This window comes from Tremella mesenterica (assembly GCF_000271645.1).
Source record: "Tremella mesenterica DSM 1558 unplaced genomic scaffold TREMEscaffold_3, whole genome shotgun sequence".
Taxonomy (NCBI): domain Eukaryota; kingdom Fungi; phylum Basidiomycota; class Tremellomycetes; order Tremellales; family Tremellaceae; genus Tremella; species Tremella mesenterica.
The window spans coordinates 1,838,275-1,854,889 of NW_006711227.1; the positions used below are offsets into that span (position 1 = coordinate 1,838,275).

At 46.1% G+C, this 16,615-nt stretch overlaps 4 protein-coding genes across 4 annotated transcripts; 3 read left to right on the top strand and 1 right to left on the bottom strand.

Moving 5' to 3' along the window:
- The first annotated feature begins 2,733 nt into the window (after positions 1–2,733).
- TREMEDRAFT_43437 (uncharacterized protein) lies at positions 2,734–4,218 on the top strand. Its single transcript, XM_007003315.1, has 4 exons — positions 2,734–3,036; positions 3,350–3,563; positions 3,774–3,946; positions 4,099–4,218. The coding sequence occupies exons 1-4, from the start codon at positions 2,896–2,898 to the stop codon at positions 4,144–4,146; spliced, it is 576 nt and encodes a 191-aa protein (XP_007003377.1). The 5' UTR covers positions 2,734–2,895; the 3' UTR covers positions 4,147–4,218.
- A 1,162-nt stretch (positions 4,219–5,380) lies between these two features.
- TREMEDRAFT_73595 (uncharacterized protein) lies at positions 5,381–8,253 on the bottom strand. The gene is made up of 7 exons (XM_007003725.1): positions 7,868–8,253; positions 7,451–7,618; positions 6,967–7,343; positions 6,664–6,843; positions 6,141–6,525; positions 5,894–6,035; positions 5,381–5,564 (listed from the first exon to the last, which is right to left on the bottom strand). Exons 2-7 carry the CDS (start codon positions 7,542–7,544, stop codon positions 5,450–5,452), a joined length of 1,293 nt encoding a protein of 430 aa, XP_007003787.1. The 5' UTR covers positions 7,545–7,618; positions 7,868–8,253; the 3' UTR covers positions 5,381–5,449.
- Positions 8,254–8,780: 527 nt separating this feature from the next.
- On the top strand, positions 8,781–14,044 carry TREMEDRAFT_43442 (uncharacterized protein). Its single transcript, XM_007003316.1, has 15 exons — positions 8,781–9,064; positions 9,109–9,202; positions 9,374–9,774; positions 9,919–10,011; positions 10,272–10,706; positions 10,984–11,107; positions 11,319–11,353; positions 11,397–11,487; positions 11,530–11,678; positions 11,739–11,935; positions 11,982–12,022; positions 12,192–12,311; positions 12,623–13,028; positions 13,373–13,541; positions 13,815–14,044. The coding sequence occupies exons 1-15, from the start codon at positions 8,933–8,935 to the stop codon at positions 13,995–13,997; spliced, it is 2,670 nt and encodes an 889-aa protein (XP_007003378.1). The 5' UTR covers positions 8,781–8,932; the 3' UTR covers positions 13,998–14,044.
- Positions 14,045–14,626: 582 nt separating this feature from the next.
- On the top strand, positions 14,627–16,581 carry TREMEDRAFT_28866 (uncharacterized protein; the record flags this gene model as incomplete). The annotated part of the gene is made up of 5 exons (XM_007003164.1): positions 14,627–15,144; positions 15,417–15,434; positions 15,577–15,800; positions 16,046–16,299; positions 16,453–16,581. The coding sequence occupies 5 exons, from the start codon at positions 14,627–14,629 to the stop codon at positions 16,579–16,581; spliced, it is 1,143 nt and encodes a 380-aa protein (XP_007003226.1).
- Between the last annotated feature and the right edge of the window lie 34 nt (positions 16,582–16,615).

Below are 16,615 nucleotides of genomic sequence, written 5' to 3' on the forward strand. Positions count from 1 at the left end.
GCGCGCTTCGTGAACAATGTCCAAGAGGGTACAACTGTCATGGTCAGGAAAAGAATCGAAAGAGATGGATAAAGCAGGAAACAGAGTATATATCCTCAGTGGCAGTGGTCGTAAGACGTGACTGTCGGGGGAGGGTGGCGCCGAACCAAATAGGTTTGGGGAGAAGAGGATGGGGAATATGGGATATCCGCCGGAGATGAGATGAGAGAGGGTAGGCAAAGGAAGGCTGAAAATGATGAGGGAGATGATTGGATCACGCTCCAGGGGCACAGCAAAGGAAAAACTACTCTTGGACGGGACAAAAAAGAAAGCTAGACGGGCAAAGGAGACGACGCGACACGAGGCAGACGACAAGGAAGAGAGAAAAGAGAGTGTGAAAAACTTAGTACGACGACGAAAAAGCCGAGCAAGGGCGCGTGGGACGTGCGAGCGCTGACTGGATCATCTCTCACTTGAAAGGAGGGCGGATCCAGGACAGGTCGAACTAACCCGGATAGCTGTGCCCCAAAGAGGGAAGAGAGACGAGGGGGGTGATGATGAAGTCTGCCTCGGATCACAGCCGCGAGCGATGCTAACGCATGGATCGTCCAAAGGAGGGGCACCAACTAGCAACCGAGAGGGGAAGAATGAGAATACCTCACCCGGCACCAGTGATCGAAGAAACGATGATGATCGGGTCAGGCGGCAGGGGTGGTTTGATGGAGAGATAAACAAGTGAAATGAAAGTGGCGTGTTGGTAACGAAGTGAGAGAGAGAAACAGAGAGAGAGAGAGGAAAAGCAACAACGCAAAGAAAAGGTTTTGGGGCGTAGGAATAAGACTTGGATGGACCAAAGGGATATGGATCGGTAGACATGACGCCCATGGGCCCGTGGACGATGCCCCGTGGTCATCGAGTCGCGGCCGACAGCCCGGTCATAGAAAGCCAGGTTTCGTTCAAGCCATGAGGAAGGGGTAAGACACCCAAAGGGAGGGTAAAGAGGATAGAACAACCGAGCCCTGGGCATGACGACAGAGCCAAGAAAGTGAGGAGAGAAACGACGATGAGAACGAAATCGAAGACCGAGATACGAAGTGAAAGAAAACGGCGTACTCACCGTAAAACTAGGACTCGTCGGCAAGTTGACCAAATTGGCCAGATCTCAATCGGCAGAAAATCAAAGGACACGAGGTGGCGTGGTATTCGTATTCAGAGTCGTCCGTCGAAAGATTCGCTTTTGACAGAATGGAAGAGTATTCAGAAGACGAGTCGAGAGATCGTCAAATTATCAAAAGGCTGGTGAGAGAGCGATACTAACTTCTGTATGCCGATCAGCATCTTCCATCCGTTCTGACAAGTCGAACAAGGGGCATCAAGAATTACTCACCACTTGGATTCCCCAAAGTTGTCAAAAAGAGAGCCCCAGCTCAAACGTTCAACGTCGATCTCAACCCGTTGACCGGAACACCCCTTTGAATCTCTTGATAAAAAATCGTCAAAAGTCCTTCCTTGATGAGTGCACAGAAGTAATGATGACAGAAGACAAGGATTTGCGAATAAAGTGATGACAATGCCGCTTTATTTATCCACAAGTTGCGATCAATCACAGATTCGGATGGAAAATCAAACGAGGAGGACCGACTGATGATCTTTCTTACCAGACTTGGGTCAGTTATATGTCTACTGGAAGACCAAAGCGATTTCAAACATTTTGTTGCATCATTCAGACCTCTCACCCTTCGAATGTCCGATGAGAAAGTATCCCCTCTGCTCTGATGCCCAGAAACGTCAGCAGGTGATCAGTATTCGAGGGCACATGAGATGATTGGTGTTTGACAGATTTCGTGTAAAGTGACGAGCTGGTGAAGTCGACCTGAACTTCGGGTAAGAGGAAACCCGGACGCGTCGGATAACGCGTATTTTCAGGGGTTTAGACATTTTGACATTGGATAATCAAAACCTCTTTGCGAAGTCTAAAAGTAGGAACGAGGAAACGAGAGAAAGGGGAAGGGGTGGATGGTCAGTGCACGCGGGCGAAACACCCGATCAGATCATCAAAAAGAAAAGATCCCAGCCCTCGTCTTCACCAGTCTTCCTTTACTTCATGTTCCGCTCCGTTCCCAACATCCCTCTTTTCGTCTTAGTGCCCTCCGGCGAATAGGCGACTGACCTTCATCATCGACTTGACAACGAGTTTGTGCTTTTGTTATCTCTTTATGGTTAGCCAAAGCATGGAAAAAGCAAAGAAACACTTACCTGCTGTATGAGGATGGGACGAGACACGTGGACCTGATCTGGTCGAACAAAATTTATAGGGAGACTATTGAAAGTTAAATTGTCATGATTGGCGTTGAAGGTACGATCAGCTCGCTTGGAATGATGGAGATTGACGGCGTGACGTAGCTACGAGACTCCCCAACAAATGGCGGAACATTTGACAACTTGTCCCAATCCTTATCTCACACTGCGCAGCAGGCAGTCTTGCAGAAGGAGACATTTGGGGTGGGATGGCTTCTCTTTTGGGACTGCATTACCGAAGATTGAATGTTTTTTCGTACGTAGTGGGGATTGAGTGATTGGAGGTTGAAAGTCCGGACCGCAAGGCACAAGGTTATCACCCGGACGCATCGGAGTTAAGCCTTGGGTGTGTTAGCCTTTGCCACACAACGTGACACAACAAAATCTCCGAGACTCCGGATCTCTCACCACTCGCATCCCATCGTTAGTCGAGTAGAGGCCACCACCAGTTGACATCGTGAGCTCCTTGCATACAGAGAGTACCACAGCTAACCACTTTCTCTCTCCCCCCTCTACTTCCTGACTCTCTCTATCCTGTTCATTTCGTCTTGTCCCGACGGATCTGACTTCGAATCGATTGAACAACTGTCAATTTCATCATCCGCACCAAACAGCAAAATGAAGGACATCTCATCTATCGAGTCCCTCAACCTGCCTGAGGATGTGACCTTCACTATCAAAGCCCGGACGATCACCGTTGAGGGTCCTAGGGGAAAATTGACCAAGAAGGTCAGCCACATCGCCATGGACATTCAACTTGTAAGTGATTGTTGCCTATCTATTCACTTCCCTCTACGCCTCACTTCCTCATTCTCACCCCTCGAGCATTGCGCTGCTAGTGTCACTCCCGATGAAATGTCTACCAAGCATGTCCAAACTTGTCGGAAAGATGGTAGGACGTTCTCAAATTCGTACGGTTCATTCCTTGCTTGTGTGGTAAAGGATGGTCTGGTATGGACAAATCAGAGAGATTGTTGGAGCTGCGTCAAGGACATTGGAGAGAATGGGTACTTCCTATCATGATTCGAGTGAGGAGTGAGAAGGATATTTAGAATAAACGACTGATTTCTAGGTCAAATCACCCAAAGGCTCCAAAATCATCTTCACTATCTGGCACGGTTCCCGTAAACACGTCGCATGTCTTCGAACCATCAAATCCCTCGTTGAGAACATGATCATCGGTGTCACCAAGGGATTCCTCTACAAGATGCGTCTTGTTTATGCCCATTTCCCTATCAACGCTATCCCCGGAGATGATGGGACAACATTGCAGATTCGTAATTTCCGTGAGTCTCATTCATATGCTTCTCTTCTCCCTGACCCCTTCCTGGCCGTCCGTTCTTCGTATGTAGTATTTCGTGTTGTCTGTGTCACATTCCGATTCCAGTCCGAGAATTATGGTACGATGAGGTCATCTCAAGGGCGTGATGTTGGGGTTCTGTCTTGCTGGAAAGAATCATGTTGTCAATCAAAGGGGAAGAGCGCTGATAGAGTAGTCGGTGAGAAATACGTTCGTGACTGCAAAATGATTGAAGGCGTCAAAGTCTCAATGTCCGATGTCAAAGACGAAGTGATCATTCAGGGTAACGACATTGAAAGCGTATCTCAATCAGCCGCCTCTATCACTGACAAATGCCGTGTTAAAGACAAAGATATCCGAAAGTTCTTGGTGAGTTAGATGTCATCACACTCTTCTTCATCCCTATGAAATTGATCCGAGTATCGAACTATACGCCTGTTATTCTCTTATACCAAGTCCCTATAATCCCGATCTCGAAGAATTCGCGGCAGTCATGAGCAAGGATGGCGGCTGATGAGCAGGACGGTATTTATATCTCGGAACGAACCACGGTGGTACAGGAGTCGTAGATGATGTTGATAGGCATGAGATATGTACCATTGCATTCCCTCTGATCATTGTGAGATACGACAGTAAACATGTCTCCGAGTCCACTCCGCATTGAAAGCTCTCAGGTGGTGTCCAAACGATGCGAAACCAGTTCTGAGTCACCGATGTTTGTATTCAACTCGATGCCTGGCAGAAGTTGAGCAAGTTCATGATTGAGGCATTCGGAGAGGGTTACGCTTCTATCCTCTTGGCGAGAGACACGATCCATGAGAAAGAATGGAATTGCGATGCTAGACTTAAACACAAAAGTCCATTCCCAAGGAGAATAAGAGGTAACTTAGTCAGGAAGTATAGTATCCAGGTGACGAGAGGGACACCATCTCTTAGACAATTGATGTTAGTAATGACAGTGAGGTTACGAGCAAGCGTCGTCTTAGGAGGACACAATGACACTCGAGAGAGTGATGAGTAGGGTGAAGTCGTTTCCAGAGAACAGATTGAAATTCTTCCCCTAATGAACGATCCGATTGTTGACACATAAGAACATACCGCTGACCAATTCTTCCAAATTTGCTACTCAAAACGATCTCATGATCATCGAAAATATGTGAAAGTTCAACATCAAGTGAATTTCATCTTTTGAACACGATACAATACATTTTGTCTTCATTATACTATACACACAACTTCATTGTCCTTATTTATATTTTCAACATACTACTTCTCTTCTTTGACGGATTTCCAAATATTCCATTTTAAACTTTTACCGCAGTAATCTGTATAGATACATCTCTCATTATGCTCCACCGCCAGCTCAGTCAAAGTTGTGTTGATACGACTGTGTTCATCGTTCACATACCGGCACACACAACCGATTGTCCATGACCGATCGGTGAAGATACATCGGCTTTCGTCGTTACCCTTGATTTGACACGGAATGTTCCTACGTTCGAATCATCACTTCACTGACTGAGGTGTTCTACATGTTCACGTCATTGGTCAGTGCGTGAGAGTAACGCCACAGGGATGTGTCGCTATGTTTTTATTCGCGTTGATGACCACATACACTTCTCTTCCCCGACTGTGATTGTGCAACCTTGCATTCGACGTGAGTCGTTAGGTCGGAGGGTCGGGGACCATGATGGATGAATGCGAGAAGGACATGGTCCGACACGGGTAACGAGGTGTGTCAGAGAGACGAGTTTGAGAGAGTAGGTTTCAAGGTTATGTCAGAGAGAGGTCTACGTATGTGTATTACGCGAGAGAGGAGTTTTTGTTATATCATAGAAGGCAGTTCGAACGGTCGGAATACAATCAAACGCCTCATAGAGCTCCAGGAGCAGAAGGCATTTGAAGGAATGCTTGACTGGCTTGAGCGTTGGCATATAAACTTGATCGACGTTCAGACCTTGCTGAAAGAGATTCGGCCGTGATAGATCTGTTCGTAAGTGGTTGTCTTGGGTTTCATCATACACCTTGGGATGTAGCACTGCATTACATGTCTGGTGAATGTAGACTGGTACAAGTGACTCAGCAAGCTGGCCAACACGTGACATCCGGGTAGGATGAAAAGTATGTGAGGTCCAGGCGTTTCTCTGAGTAACGGAGTGCGGATCGCCGGGGGTAAGAAAGTAGACAAATGACAATATTAAGAAGTTCGCGCGTAAAGGTATCAAACGGAAAAGCAGTGTAAAGGCATGATCTTCAGGGGAAATGTGATTGTAAAGGTAGAAGAACTGGAGGAAAGGAAGAGGAGGAAGGACTGACCGAGGAATAGGAGCTAGATTATCTTGCCATGGCTCAAGACATGATAATGGGACAACTCCCCTATTACCGTTTTGGTCCTCGCAGAGGGACCAACCGTCGTCATATGCCGTATGGAGGTAGAGTTGTTGGCCGGGGGTTATTGCTATTGGTCAGTCAGATGCCTTTTCTACCGTCCTACCTACTGAAAAGGGCAAAGTACCAAAGATGTAAAGATGGCATAGAGGAGAAGGAAAACAGATAAACTTGCCCAATTCATCCTCCAAGGAACGCACGAATCCGACCATCACTCTAGCCATCATACCGTCGTGCAAGCCTGCGGCCACGGCCTCACCTTGGCCTGCCACACCACCAGCGACTTCGGTGGCCCCTACGGCTCCAGCGATTCCTGCAGCAGCGACAGCACCTTCACCCCCGGGTGCAAGTGAGGGATCAACGTGTTCATATGGCGCCGCTCCTGCAGGTGCATACGTCTGAGCTCCGGTTGCTGGATCATAAACGTATGGTTGTTGAGGGTATGGCTGTCCGTATTGATCGTACTGAGGGTATGAATACGCCGGGTCGACATAGGGCTGCTGAGGATAGGTATAGTCTTGAGTTGTTTGCATGGGGTACGATTGAGTTGGGGCGTCGTACTGCCTATCAGAACAGCTCATCCACTTTATGTATTCGCCTTCCAGCGGACATGAAGAGATGCTTGCGGTCACGATGAAATTGGCCCGAAACGTGGATGATCCGCTGTGCAAGAGGAGAACGAGGTTTAAGGAACTCACGGTGGCTTTCTCAAAATCGGGCTCCTCTTCCAAAGCCACAGGTGCTGGGGCAGGCCAAGGTTCAAACAAGCTTGTACGGTTTGCCGTTCTCTTGCTTCTAGCTTTTTTCCGAAGACTACGCGTAAGGAGCATAGCGACAACGCAGACCACTGCAATGGCTCCGATGATTATGCCGACGAGCTGGACGTCAGTGATCGTTTTGTCATCCGTCTGCACATGCAAGACATAGACATTGTGTCAAATAGGGGCAAAAGGCGACAGGAAAGGGTGGAGGGAATGATAGAAGAGAGTCATTCGACATACCGCTCCAGTAGACAATCCCGACCCTCCTGTACCTCCTTTACTTGTCGAACCCGCTGCAGCACTATGTGAACTCACGGCGCTGGTACTCGTCCGTGAAACCGCGCTGACGCCAGAGACTAAACCAGGGACCGATCCTGTTGTGGCCGCTGAAGTCTGTTGCTGGGCGGACGTTGGGGCTACTGCATTTGTACTCGTGGGCGAAGCAGTGGGGGTAGCGCTGGTACTCGGGGTTGGGGCTGTACTCGCTGACGAAGACGTCTCGGTCGGGGACGCGGTCGAAGAAGTTGAGGTAGGTGCAGAGGAAGTAGTGCTCGTGCTCGTAGGTGTAGGACTTGAAGAGGTTTCCTGTGAGGGGGAGGATGTGGGAGGTGGGGTGGCTACTTATCAGTATCGGTACATGTAAACCATGGCATCTAGTTTTACATGTCGTTGTGACTGGAAAGGACGCGTCTGAGTGTGGAAGAAAGGGGTAAAAAGGACCCACTAGAAGTAGAGGTAGATGTCGGTGTAGAAGTTGGAGCAACGGAAGAAGGACTCTCAGTCGTCGTACTAGACTGAGTGGAAGTCGGGTCTGCCATATTGGAACTCGGATCTGGAGGACTTAATGTTGGCGTCGGTGTAGGTGTTGGATCTGGATTTGGATCTTTTGGGTCTGAAGGATCAGTTGGTGAACCCCCTCCACCAAAAAGGTCCGAGAGCAGATCCCTCTGTGGATGCAAACGATGAACGTGAGGCATGTTGCAAGAATGGCGAATAGTAGGAATAAGCAATGAGTGTTGTGAAAAGAGCGTGTATGTGTTTGAGGATGGATGAAAGTTGTGTAAGAGAAAGAGAAGGGGGAAGAACGGCTGATGAGATGGAAAGGAGAGAAAGGGAGAAGATGAAACGTTTAAACACATACCGTCTCACAATCCCAAAGGAGGTCAAAAACTCTTGGACGCGAGTGATATATTCAAGGAGGGGGGGGGGGGGGGTCAAAGGGGATGGGGTCCATAGTATAGTCGATAGATAGCTGAACCCTGATGGGGATCGTCAAGTGAGAGCTTTGTAAGATGTAAAGGACCGGAGTACGGAGTGGGAGAGTCTTGATTTACACGAGTGAGAAGCAGTGTCCCATATCCCGGATGGGGGGGGAAGAAACAGCTAGACAGCTGGGTGGCAAGGAAAAAACGGGACGGTCCGTGCAATGATGTTTCAAAGATACTCGAACAGATGGGGTATAAAGGACAGCCCCGATACCCAATTGGGCAAGTGATAAACGAATGAATGACCGTGAGCGGTGTTGGGTATATACACAACCGAAATGACAAAAATGACCAGATGACCAGATGGGGAAAGATGAAAGAAGATGTTTGGGTCATTGGAATCCATCCGTATGCGGCGTCAACAGGGAGGGAGGGGGAGGGGGAGGGGCATGGGGCAAGGGGGAAAGAACAAAACACCCGATGACCGATGGGTTAGGCACTGCGAGGTACAACCCATGGTACATGGTACATGGTACATACACCCTCTTCACTTGCATCGACTATCTTTCTGGATGCAAACAGTGACTCCTTATTGCTGCATGCTGCAAACTGCCATGCTGCTGAGCAACTTCATGAGTCATGAACACATGTCCAGAGTACGCTGAGGATGCTGTAGGCCAAGTCACAACTGACCAGACGAGTTCGTGCTTTACGCGACGGCCCGACGCGTCCGACCTTTACTGCGACCCACCACGTGGCTTCCATGCGAGCTTCACGTGCACACCGCCACAACCCCCTTTGCACCTGCTCGCTGCTCGCTTCTTTGTCGTCCCTCCTCAACTGACATGACCTGATCTTGACTACCTGGTACTAACTGAATACTATGGCAATGTCCCTGTCTTGAACCCTCGGGTACTTCTTTGCCATCCCAGAATAGGGCCGTCTCGTCTCAATACCTCATAATTCCACTTGGAGCGGGGACAGAAGAACCTCTCCTCGACATGTTCAAAAACCTTCCTGCATTCCGTTCCCTCCCTTCTGCCATCGGACTCCCTTTCTTGTCTTCCTCAGAAGATGCTCAACTCAAATTCCGATCAGGAGATAACGGTATCAAGCGTTTATACTCTGATGAAGTCCGTCTCTCATCTGTACCTCTTCGGTCAAGCTGACAGCATAGGTGATTTCAGTGAATGACGTCGAATATTGGTCTCAGTTTTATCGACTTTTCAACTCTGTGGCAGATGTGTATTCTCTCATATCTATACAAGATGGTCTGTTCTCTTTCATTACTCCTACCTTTCAACAGGTTTGCATCATACTATCATGATGTAACCGAGTCTGCACCCTATCATCAAGGACAAGTTGGAGCACAGGAAGGTGAGGGGGATTGACGTTGCGATCGGAAATGAGATGTCGGGTATCTGGTCCATACTAACTTATAGTCCGTCAAACTCTCGCAAATCAGCCTACAAATCTCTCCAATCTCATCTTATTTCTCTCACACCATCTTTTCACTCTCCTTCCTTCACCAATGTTCCCATCGTCCGGAGGGGGTGATACCAACAGACAAGCCCTCAACTGTCTCCGAGTTCTAGGGCGGATATTAGTGGTGATATATGAATCCGAAGCGGACTTCCGGCAATCCATCTTGAACTCTAGCTCAAGTTCAGAAACCTTTGCTCAAAAATACCTATGGAATCGACCTATTGTCAAGGATGAACGTGACTTTACCGACCCCTCAGGAATACAAGAAGATGAAGGGTCAGGGAATGGTAGAGAAGAGAGATTGGAAGATGATCAATTCCAAATTGGGGATCTTGATGAAGATGAACTTGACGAAGGAGTGAGAGCTTTCAAGGCTACTGTCAAAAGCCCTGATCCTCCTTCAACGAATGGAAAGATCGAAGATCCTCTCTCTCATCCGACTCACGATACAGAAGAGAAGGAAGAGGAAAAGGAAATCACGATGCCGTGCTTGGTGGATCAGTTGTTCACTTGTACGGTTGATTTGTTATTCTGCGCAGGTTTTACGGTCCCGGAAAGTGTGAAGGGGGATTCTGGACATGGGGATAAGATTAACGTGAGTTTTTGTTTCTTCCGTCTTCGTCCGTCCACTTTCCTCCCTACCTGTATCGTTATGTCTCATCCTTTTCTGCGATCATTTGTCGTCTGCTCCCTCTACCTTCCTTACTGCCTCCCTCTGCTCTTACCATGTCATCAAGTTCCAACCACCTCCATCCCCCCTTCTCCCCCAACCTCTGAAAAGTATCACTTCAGACTTGATCCGAGTGTTTCCATCATACTGATGAGCGTCTCTCATAACTATGCATTGACAGGCAGTATGTCATTTGGGAAAGAGGAATAGGATCAACCACTTCCCTCGGTAATCATCCCGAATTAGATAAAAACAAAACCGAAGTCTTACGATTCCTCCTTATTCTTTTATCCTCAACCATCTACACTCCCCCTAATTCTCTGTCCACATCTACCAACCTCCCTCTTGAAGATCTCACCCATACACTCGAAAGACGACTCGTACTCTCCCTGCTATGTTCTTGGTTAAACGTATCACTCACTCCGACAAAGGCGATAGGAGGTATGACTGGTCAAATGCCTTACAGTCATCTAATTTCTAAAGCAGCGGAAGAGAAAAGAGTTTTAGTGAAAAGTTGTATGATGACTTTGTTGGTAGCTTTGGATTATGAGCGGCCGGAATTGTCATCAATGAATGAAGGTAAGGATGAGAATGCTTTTAGATATTTCGTTTCAAAATTGGTACGTGTTGTCTTCTCGTCTCTCAATCCTTCTGTGTTCACCTTTCTCATCCTTTTCATTATACTTGTCTCACTGTCGTCTCAGACTCTCGCGCTGGCATCATCTCTTTTTCACTCCTCAAGAGTCCTTCTCCACTCCACACTCCGTCTCTTCTTCCCGTTCTTCCTTCAATCGACATAAATCTGATAACCTGTTATCTGTATTGACGGAATCGGAGATGAAATTGTGGGGCTATGGCCTTGATGGTAGGGTGGCAGGAGGCCTGCTAATTCAACAGCATCGGAAAGAAGATTTCTCGTTCATCCTCGGAGGTATCTTGACAATCTTGGAGGAACATGCGGCGGTGACGAATATGTATTTACCAGGAAGCAAAAAACCTGTTCCTTACATCCTTGAGACGTGTAAGTTTATGTCTCCTCGCTTTTCATACCATCAAGCGAAGTGAGATGAAATCGCCGGAAATGCTCCTCCATGAGCCCCTTTCTCCCTGCCAAATGGATCTGTGTCACACCAGAACTATTTAGACTCATCCTTCTCCGCCATTGGACTAGGTCTCTATGAGACCTCCCATTCTCCTCACCAGGAGTGCGGCCGGATTGAAGCTGATCTCAGATATGCTACTATGGCGAATGATCGACCTTAACAAAGTTAGCTACTTGACTGTCAAATTCGACCCCAGCTGACGTATAGCGATTCCGCGTCCACCTATTCGACAGTGGTAAAGCACTCGATGTAGTGGTACATATTTTACTCACGTGCTTGGACCTGAAAGACGACCCGTGTAAGCTTTCGTGCCATTGCTTGTCTCAAGCTGACATCGTAGCTCAGCATGGGTTATTGAGACTATTGTCGTACCTGCTTCAGACCTTATCGGCCGATCGAGCGTTCGCTACGGCTTTAAATCAGACGATCAGGATGAACGTCCCCGCCAAATGGGCCGTTCAAGGGACAGCAGCTGATTTCATGATTGTTGTGGGTAAAACTTGCTTCTCTCCCGTTTCATCGCCATGTTGAAGCTCGGCTGACACTCAGTCCATTTATTCAATAGCCACCACACCCGGTCTCAACCCTCTTTTCCCCGCATTGACAATAAGCATCTCCAACGTTGCACCATTCTTGACTCGGATCGGCGTACAAGCTTCTACAAGGTTGATGCAGTTGTTCAAAGCGTTTTCAGCACCAAACTTTTTGTTGGCGGATGAAGGTCATCCAAGATTGGTTTATTATTTGTAAGTCTTTATTGTAAGTGGCGGGGAAGGTGTGTTGATGAGGTAGATTGGAGACGTTCAATTCGGTCTTGTATTATCAGTTGAAGGGTGAGACCACCACGTTTGTCGCCCTAGTGATTCACATCTGCTTCACTCTTCACTATAGTCAATGTTGATACTCTCTTATTCCTACCCACAGGGATATTGAGAATGACTTAGCACTCAAGAATCATTGCGTTATATCTGAGTACGAGCGGCGCGGTTCGTTAATCATCAGAAAACCCAAATCTCATCTACGCGATCCTTCGCTCGCACCAAGATTTTCAAACACTTGCTACGTTCACTCTAGTTTCTGGTCTGAGAGATATACAACGTCGCAAAGCCCTCCGAGCATCAGGTGAGTCGCAGAATATTCCAATGTCTATCCTGATCGTCCTGTCTCAAGCTGACCTTTAGCCGAGACTAAACCTCCCGGAATTCATCGAACCAACTCCGAACTGGAGATGTTAGCTGAAAAAGCCGCTTTACTCGGAAGAGAAGTAGAAGATGAAAATGATGTTCCTACCGAAACAAGTTCAAATTTCCGACGAAACCGATTAGATTCAATATCAGAAAGCGTTAAAGTGGTTTTGGAAGAAACGGAGAAAAAGACTATAGTGCCTCTCACTTCTCCCGATGGAGTATTGGAAGATCCTCTTTTGCAAAGAGTCGCCACTATTCACCCCGACTCTAGCGTCACTTCGAGAGTAGATACGACTGAATCAACAAGACGAGAATCAGAGATATCGAACGCAGCACCGAGATCAAGGAGAGAATCAGAGATATCAATTTCCATCCCGGAATCTAGAAGAGAATCAGAGGTTCTGAATTCAGGACCAGAATCTAGAAGAGAATCAGTTTCTAGTAGAAGAATTATAATCTCCACGACTGAACCTGAAGAGGTTTCTAATATCGGAGGAATGTCAGAAAAGGCTAGAGGGAAGATGCGTGCTGTGGAATCGGATAAAGGTGAAGAAGAATTGGCAGATGAAGAATTGTTAAAGGTCGCTATGGCTGGCGTAGGACCAAATGGTTATGTACCGACTCAGGAATGGGTCGCGAGTTGGCAAAAGGGGTATGTGCGAATTTCACTCTTCGTTTTGGTCCTTTCTGCATGGTGTGCGGCTTTCTTTCTTGGTGTAGTCTATACTCACCATTGTTCGTAACCCTGCTCTCTCTCTCCCCCTCCCTCTCTCCCTCTCTCTTTCTCTCTTTCTCTCTCTCTCTCTCTCTCTCTCTCTGATACAGGGGAGTGGATCTCGCCGTCAGCCAGAGCTTCAAACTGGTTGGTGTTCTGAGTAGCTGATTGAATGTCTGATCGGTCGGCTGGCTGGCTGGCTGGCTTAATGAGTGGGTGAAGTTCGGTTGGACTGTCGGAAGATTGGAAGATTACAACAAACAGCTAAAGCTGACATGTAGCCTCCCACTTGACCCCGTTTTGGTGGCCATTTCCGAATTATTACCAAAGATCCAAGATTCAACTCCGAAAGCAGGAGCTCCGAGTCAAAAACTACTCGATACGTTGAAGAACGCTACTTTGATCGATGTCTTACCTCCTGCTCCTCCCATCGTACCACGGAAATTCCAAGTGAGTTTGGTTTCTTGTGATCGCACCTTTCCTCACTACATCCAATATCAAATACCCTGTCATGTTTCCTCTGGAGTTTCCTATGTCAGAACTCTGAAATTTCTCCATTGCATTTTTGTCCTTCGCATAGATACGAAATGAGTACATCAAGTCATACTTGATGGATATCTCACGAAAGAGTTTCTCTACACGTCAGGAATGCTCGAGTTGGATAAGTGCGGAGAACTCATGATCAATGACGATTATGTACCACGGAACAATGTTGACATACAGTGGTCCCCGGCATCTTGTATATGGCTCACATCTCTACTTTGGGGAGATATCTACGTCGCTGGTCTCTCTCCCGTGGGTGTATGGCGCGATACCACCGTCAGACTCTTCGGTGTCAAACAAGCTCCTGTGAGAGGTAGAGGTGCGCAAATGGGAAGGGTTTTGAAGATGATAGGAGTGGTTTGAGATATCAAGATTTGGGGGATTTACATCATATATGCATCAGTTGCATCACTGGTTATTTTATGCTACGACGAATGACCCGACTACTTTACATTGGTCGTTGCTACTAGAGTATGTAGCTACAATGAGGACTCTATATGAACAAGTAAGGCGGGCCGGCAGAAAGTGGGACAGTGGGAAAGTGGGGGAGTGGGGGGAGCATGTATTCACCGAGTCCACAGTTCATAATCAAACCTTTTGTTCATACTTCATTTAATATCGTCAAACATCAATCTTTGACGCACGACATAAATCAGAGATCACATGCTTCTCACTAAGACAGACATATGTAAGTCGATCACCGAGGTGGGACAAACTGTAGCTAGAGAAAATGATGGACAAGTCGTAGGAGAAGCAACAGAGGAAGAGCAAATGGGAGACGAGGAAGAAGAAGAAGAAGAGGAACAGGGGGATGAAGAAGAGGAAGAAGAAGAAGAACTACCATCATGTCCAAGTGGTTTATTTCAATTTCCATTTGGAAGTTCAAAAGTAAAAGATGTGGATGAAGAAGTGAGGAGTTTTTTATTCTTTCACTCTCCTACAAATATCTTGATGTATCGTATAAGTACTGATGATAGGTATTGGAAATATATATGAACCTTTCTCTTTCCTCCTCAACCGACACAGATACTATATCTCCTTCGTATCCTCCTCAAGCTGGTCAACCCCCTCAAACCTCTAAAGCCCCTCAAACCCCTCAAGCCTTTCAAGCTAGTCAACTTACTCAAGCCCCTCAAGCAAGTCAAGCCCCTCAAGCAAGTCAAGCCCCTCAAGCAAGTCAAGCCCCTCAAGCAAGTCAAGCGGGTCAATTCACTAGAAATCTAAAAACAAGAAATCATCCAGATTCAAATTTAGGTTATTTAGATTCTACCAATTCCATCCTCTCACTAAACTTCCTTATCTCCTCTGATACCTTTCCTTCGAACTCGTCTATCCCTTCTTCTTCTTCTTCCCGTGTAACGAGTGAATCATCAGGGTTTTACGGAAATACGAAATCTAGGGTTGGTCTTGATACAAGTAAGAGAAAGTCGGTAGAGAAGGATATTGAATTCGAAGTGAGATTACAACAAGATTTAACTGCTTTGAGAAGTCGGAAAGGAGATACTGGTGAGTTTTTATCTCTGCCTCGTCAATCCACTTCTTCCCCTAATCTCTTTAGTTGCCCCCTCTTTTCGTGTTTGGTTGATTCTCTTGATATGTTGGATTCACTCTTTTGACATGTTTAATAGACTCTCGTGACATGTTTGATTCACTCTCTTGACATGTCTGCGTCATCTATCTAGACAGTGCGTAGGACCTGGATCGGACACTCGCTTCTGGGTTCACAAAATGCTCATGAGATCGTTAAGAGGTGTTCGAGTGATGAGCTGATATTGAAGGTAGTGTACTTTGGAGAAGTAGGTGAATCCCAAATATTTCCATAACCTCCTACAACATTTATCATTTTCTTCTCTGATTATTCCTTCAAAACATCCACCACAGCCATTATATCACCAAGTTCCACTCACCCTTCTTCCGAAAATATAAAACATCTAATTCCCAGTTTTTACCTCTCCAAATATCTTTTAAACCAACTTCTTCACTCCCCTTCTTCTCCATTCATCGACCCTGTCATCCTCTCTCAATGTTCAGTATTGGAATTAGGTTCCGGTACTGGTTTATTATCTATCTTATTTTCCCCATTTTGTCATTATTATACAACTTCGGATCAATATGATAATATACGATTGATTCAACGTAATTTAGAATTAAATTCTCATATTCCACGTAAGTCTTCACCTCTTCACCATCTCAACCTTCATTCATCTTTTATTCATATCACTTGCTCTGTCCGATCCAACTACCAGTATATGAATTTCACTTATCACTGAAAGATTTACTACAACGAAGATCATCAAGACCTTCAGAAGAAACATCACATAGAACAACCGACAATATATCCCAAAGAGGTCGTCTCAAAACTAAAGGGAATAGAAATATCTCAAAGGGAAAAAAATCATTAGAATATAAAGATGAAGAGATAAACCGGGGGAAAGGGAACGGCGAAGGAAATGTTAAAGTGGAAGAAATTGATTGGTTTCAAAGTTCGACTGAATATCAAAAAGGAAAACGAAGTGGGGATGAAGAGAGATACGATTTGATTTTACTTGTGGATTGTATTTATAACGAAAATCTGATAAAACCTTTGATTGATACTTTGAGGTATTATACGAAAAAAGGGAAAACAAAAGTTTGGGTGATTGTTGAATTGAGAAGTTCAGAAGTTGTTAGTATTTCAAAATGGTCTGACGAAGTTCACTTCACACTCCTTTTGATATTCGCTCCTCTTACCAATCAATTTTTTGTGGTCAGAGTACTGAGTGACGTTCCCAAGTATGATGATGATGATTTTAAAAGTTTTGTTTTCGTTGATGTTTAGATTTCTACGTTTTTAGAAAATTGGTCATCTTCTGATGATTGGATGATCATACGTTTACCATTTGAATGTTTTGGATCTTGGGATGATAAACGACCTAGATGGGTGAGTTGGATAGGATGGTTAGTATGAGGGAAAAAAAAGTGATACAGTTGTTGTACACTGT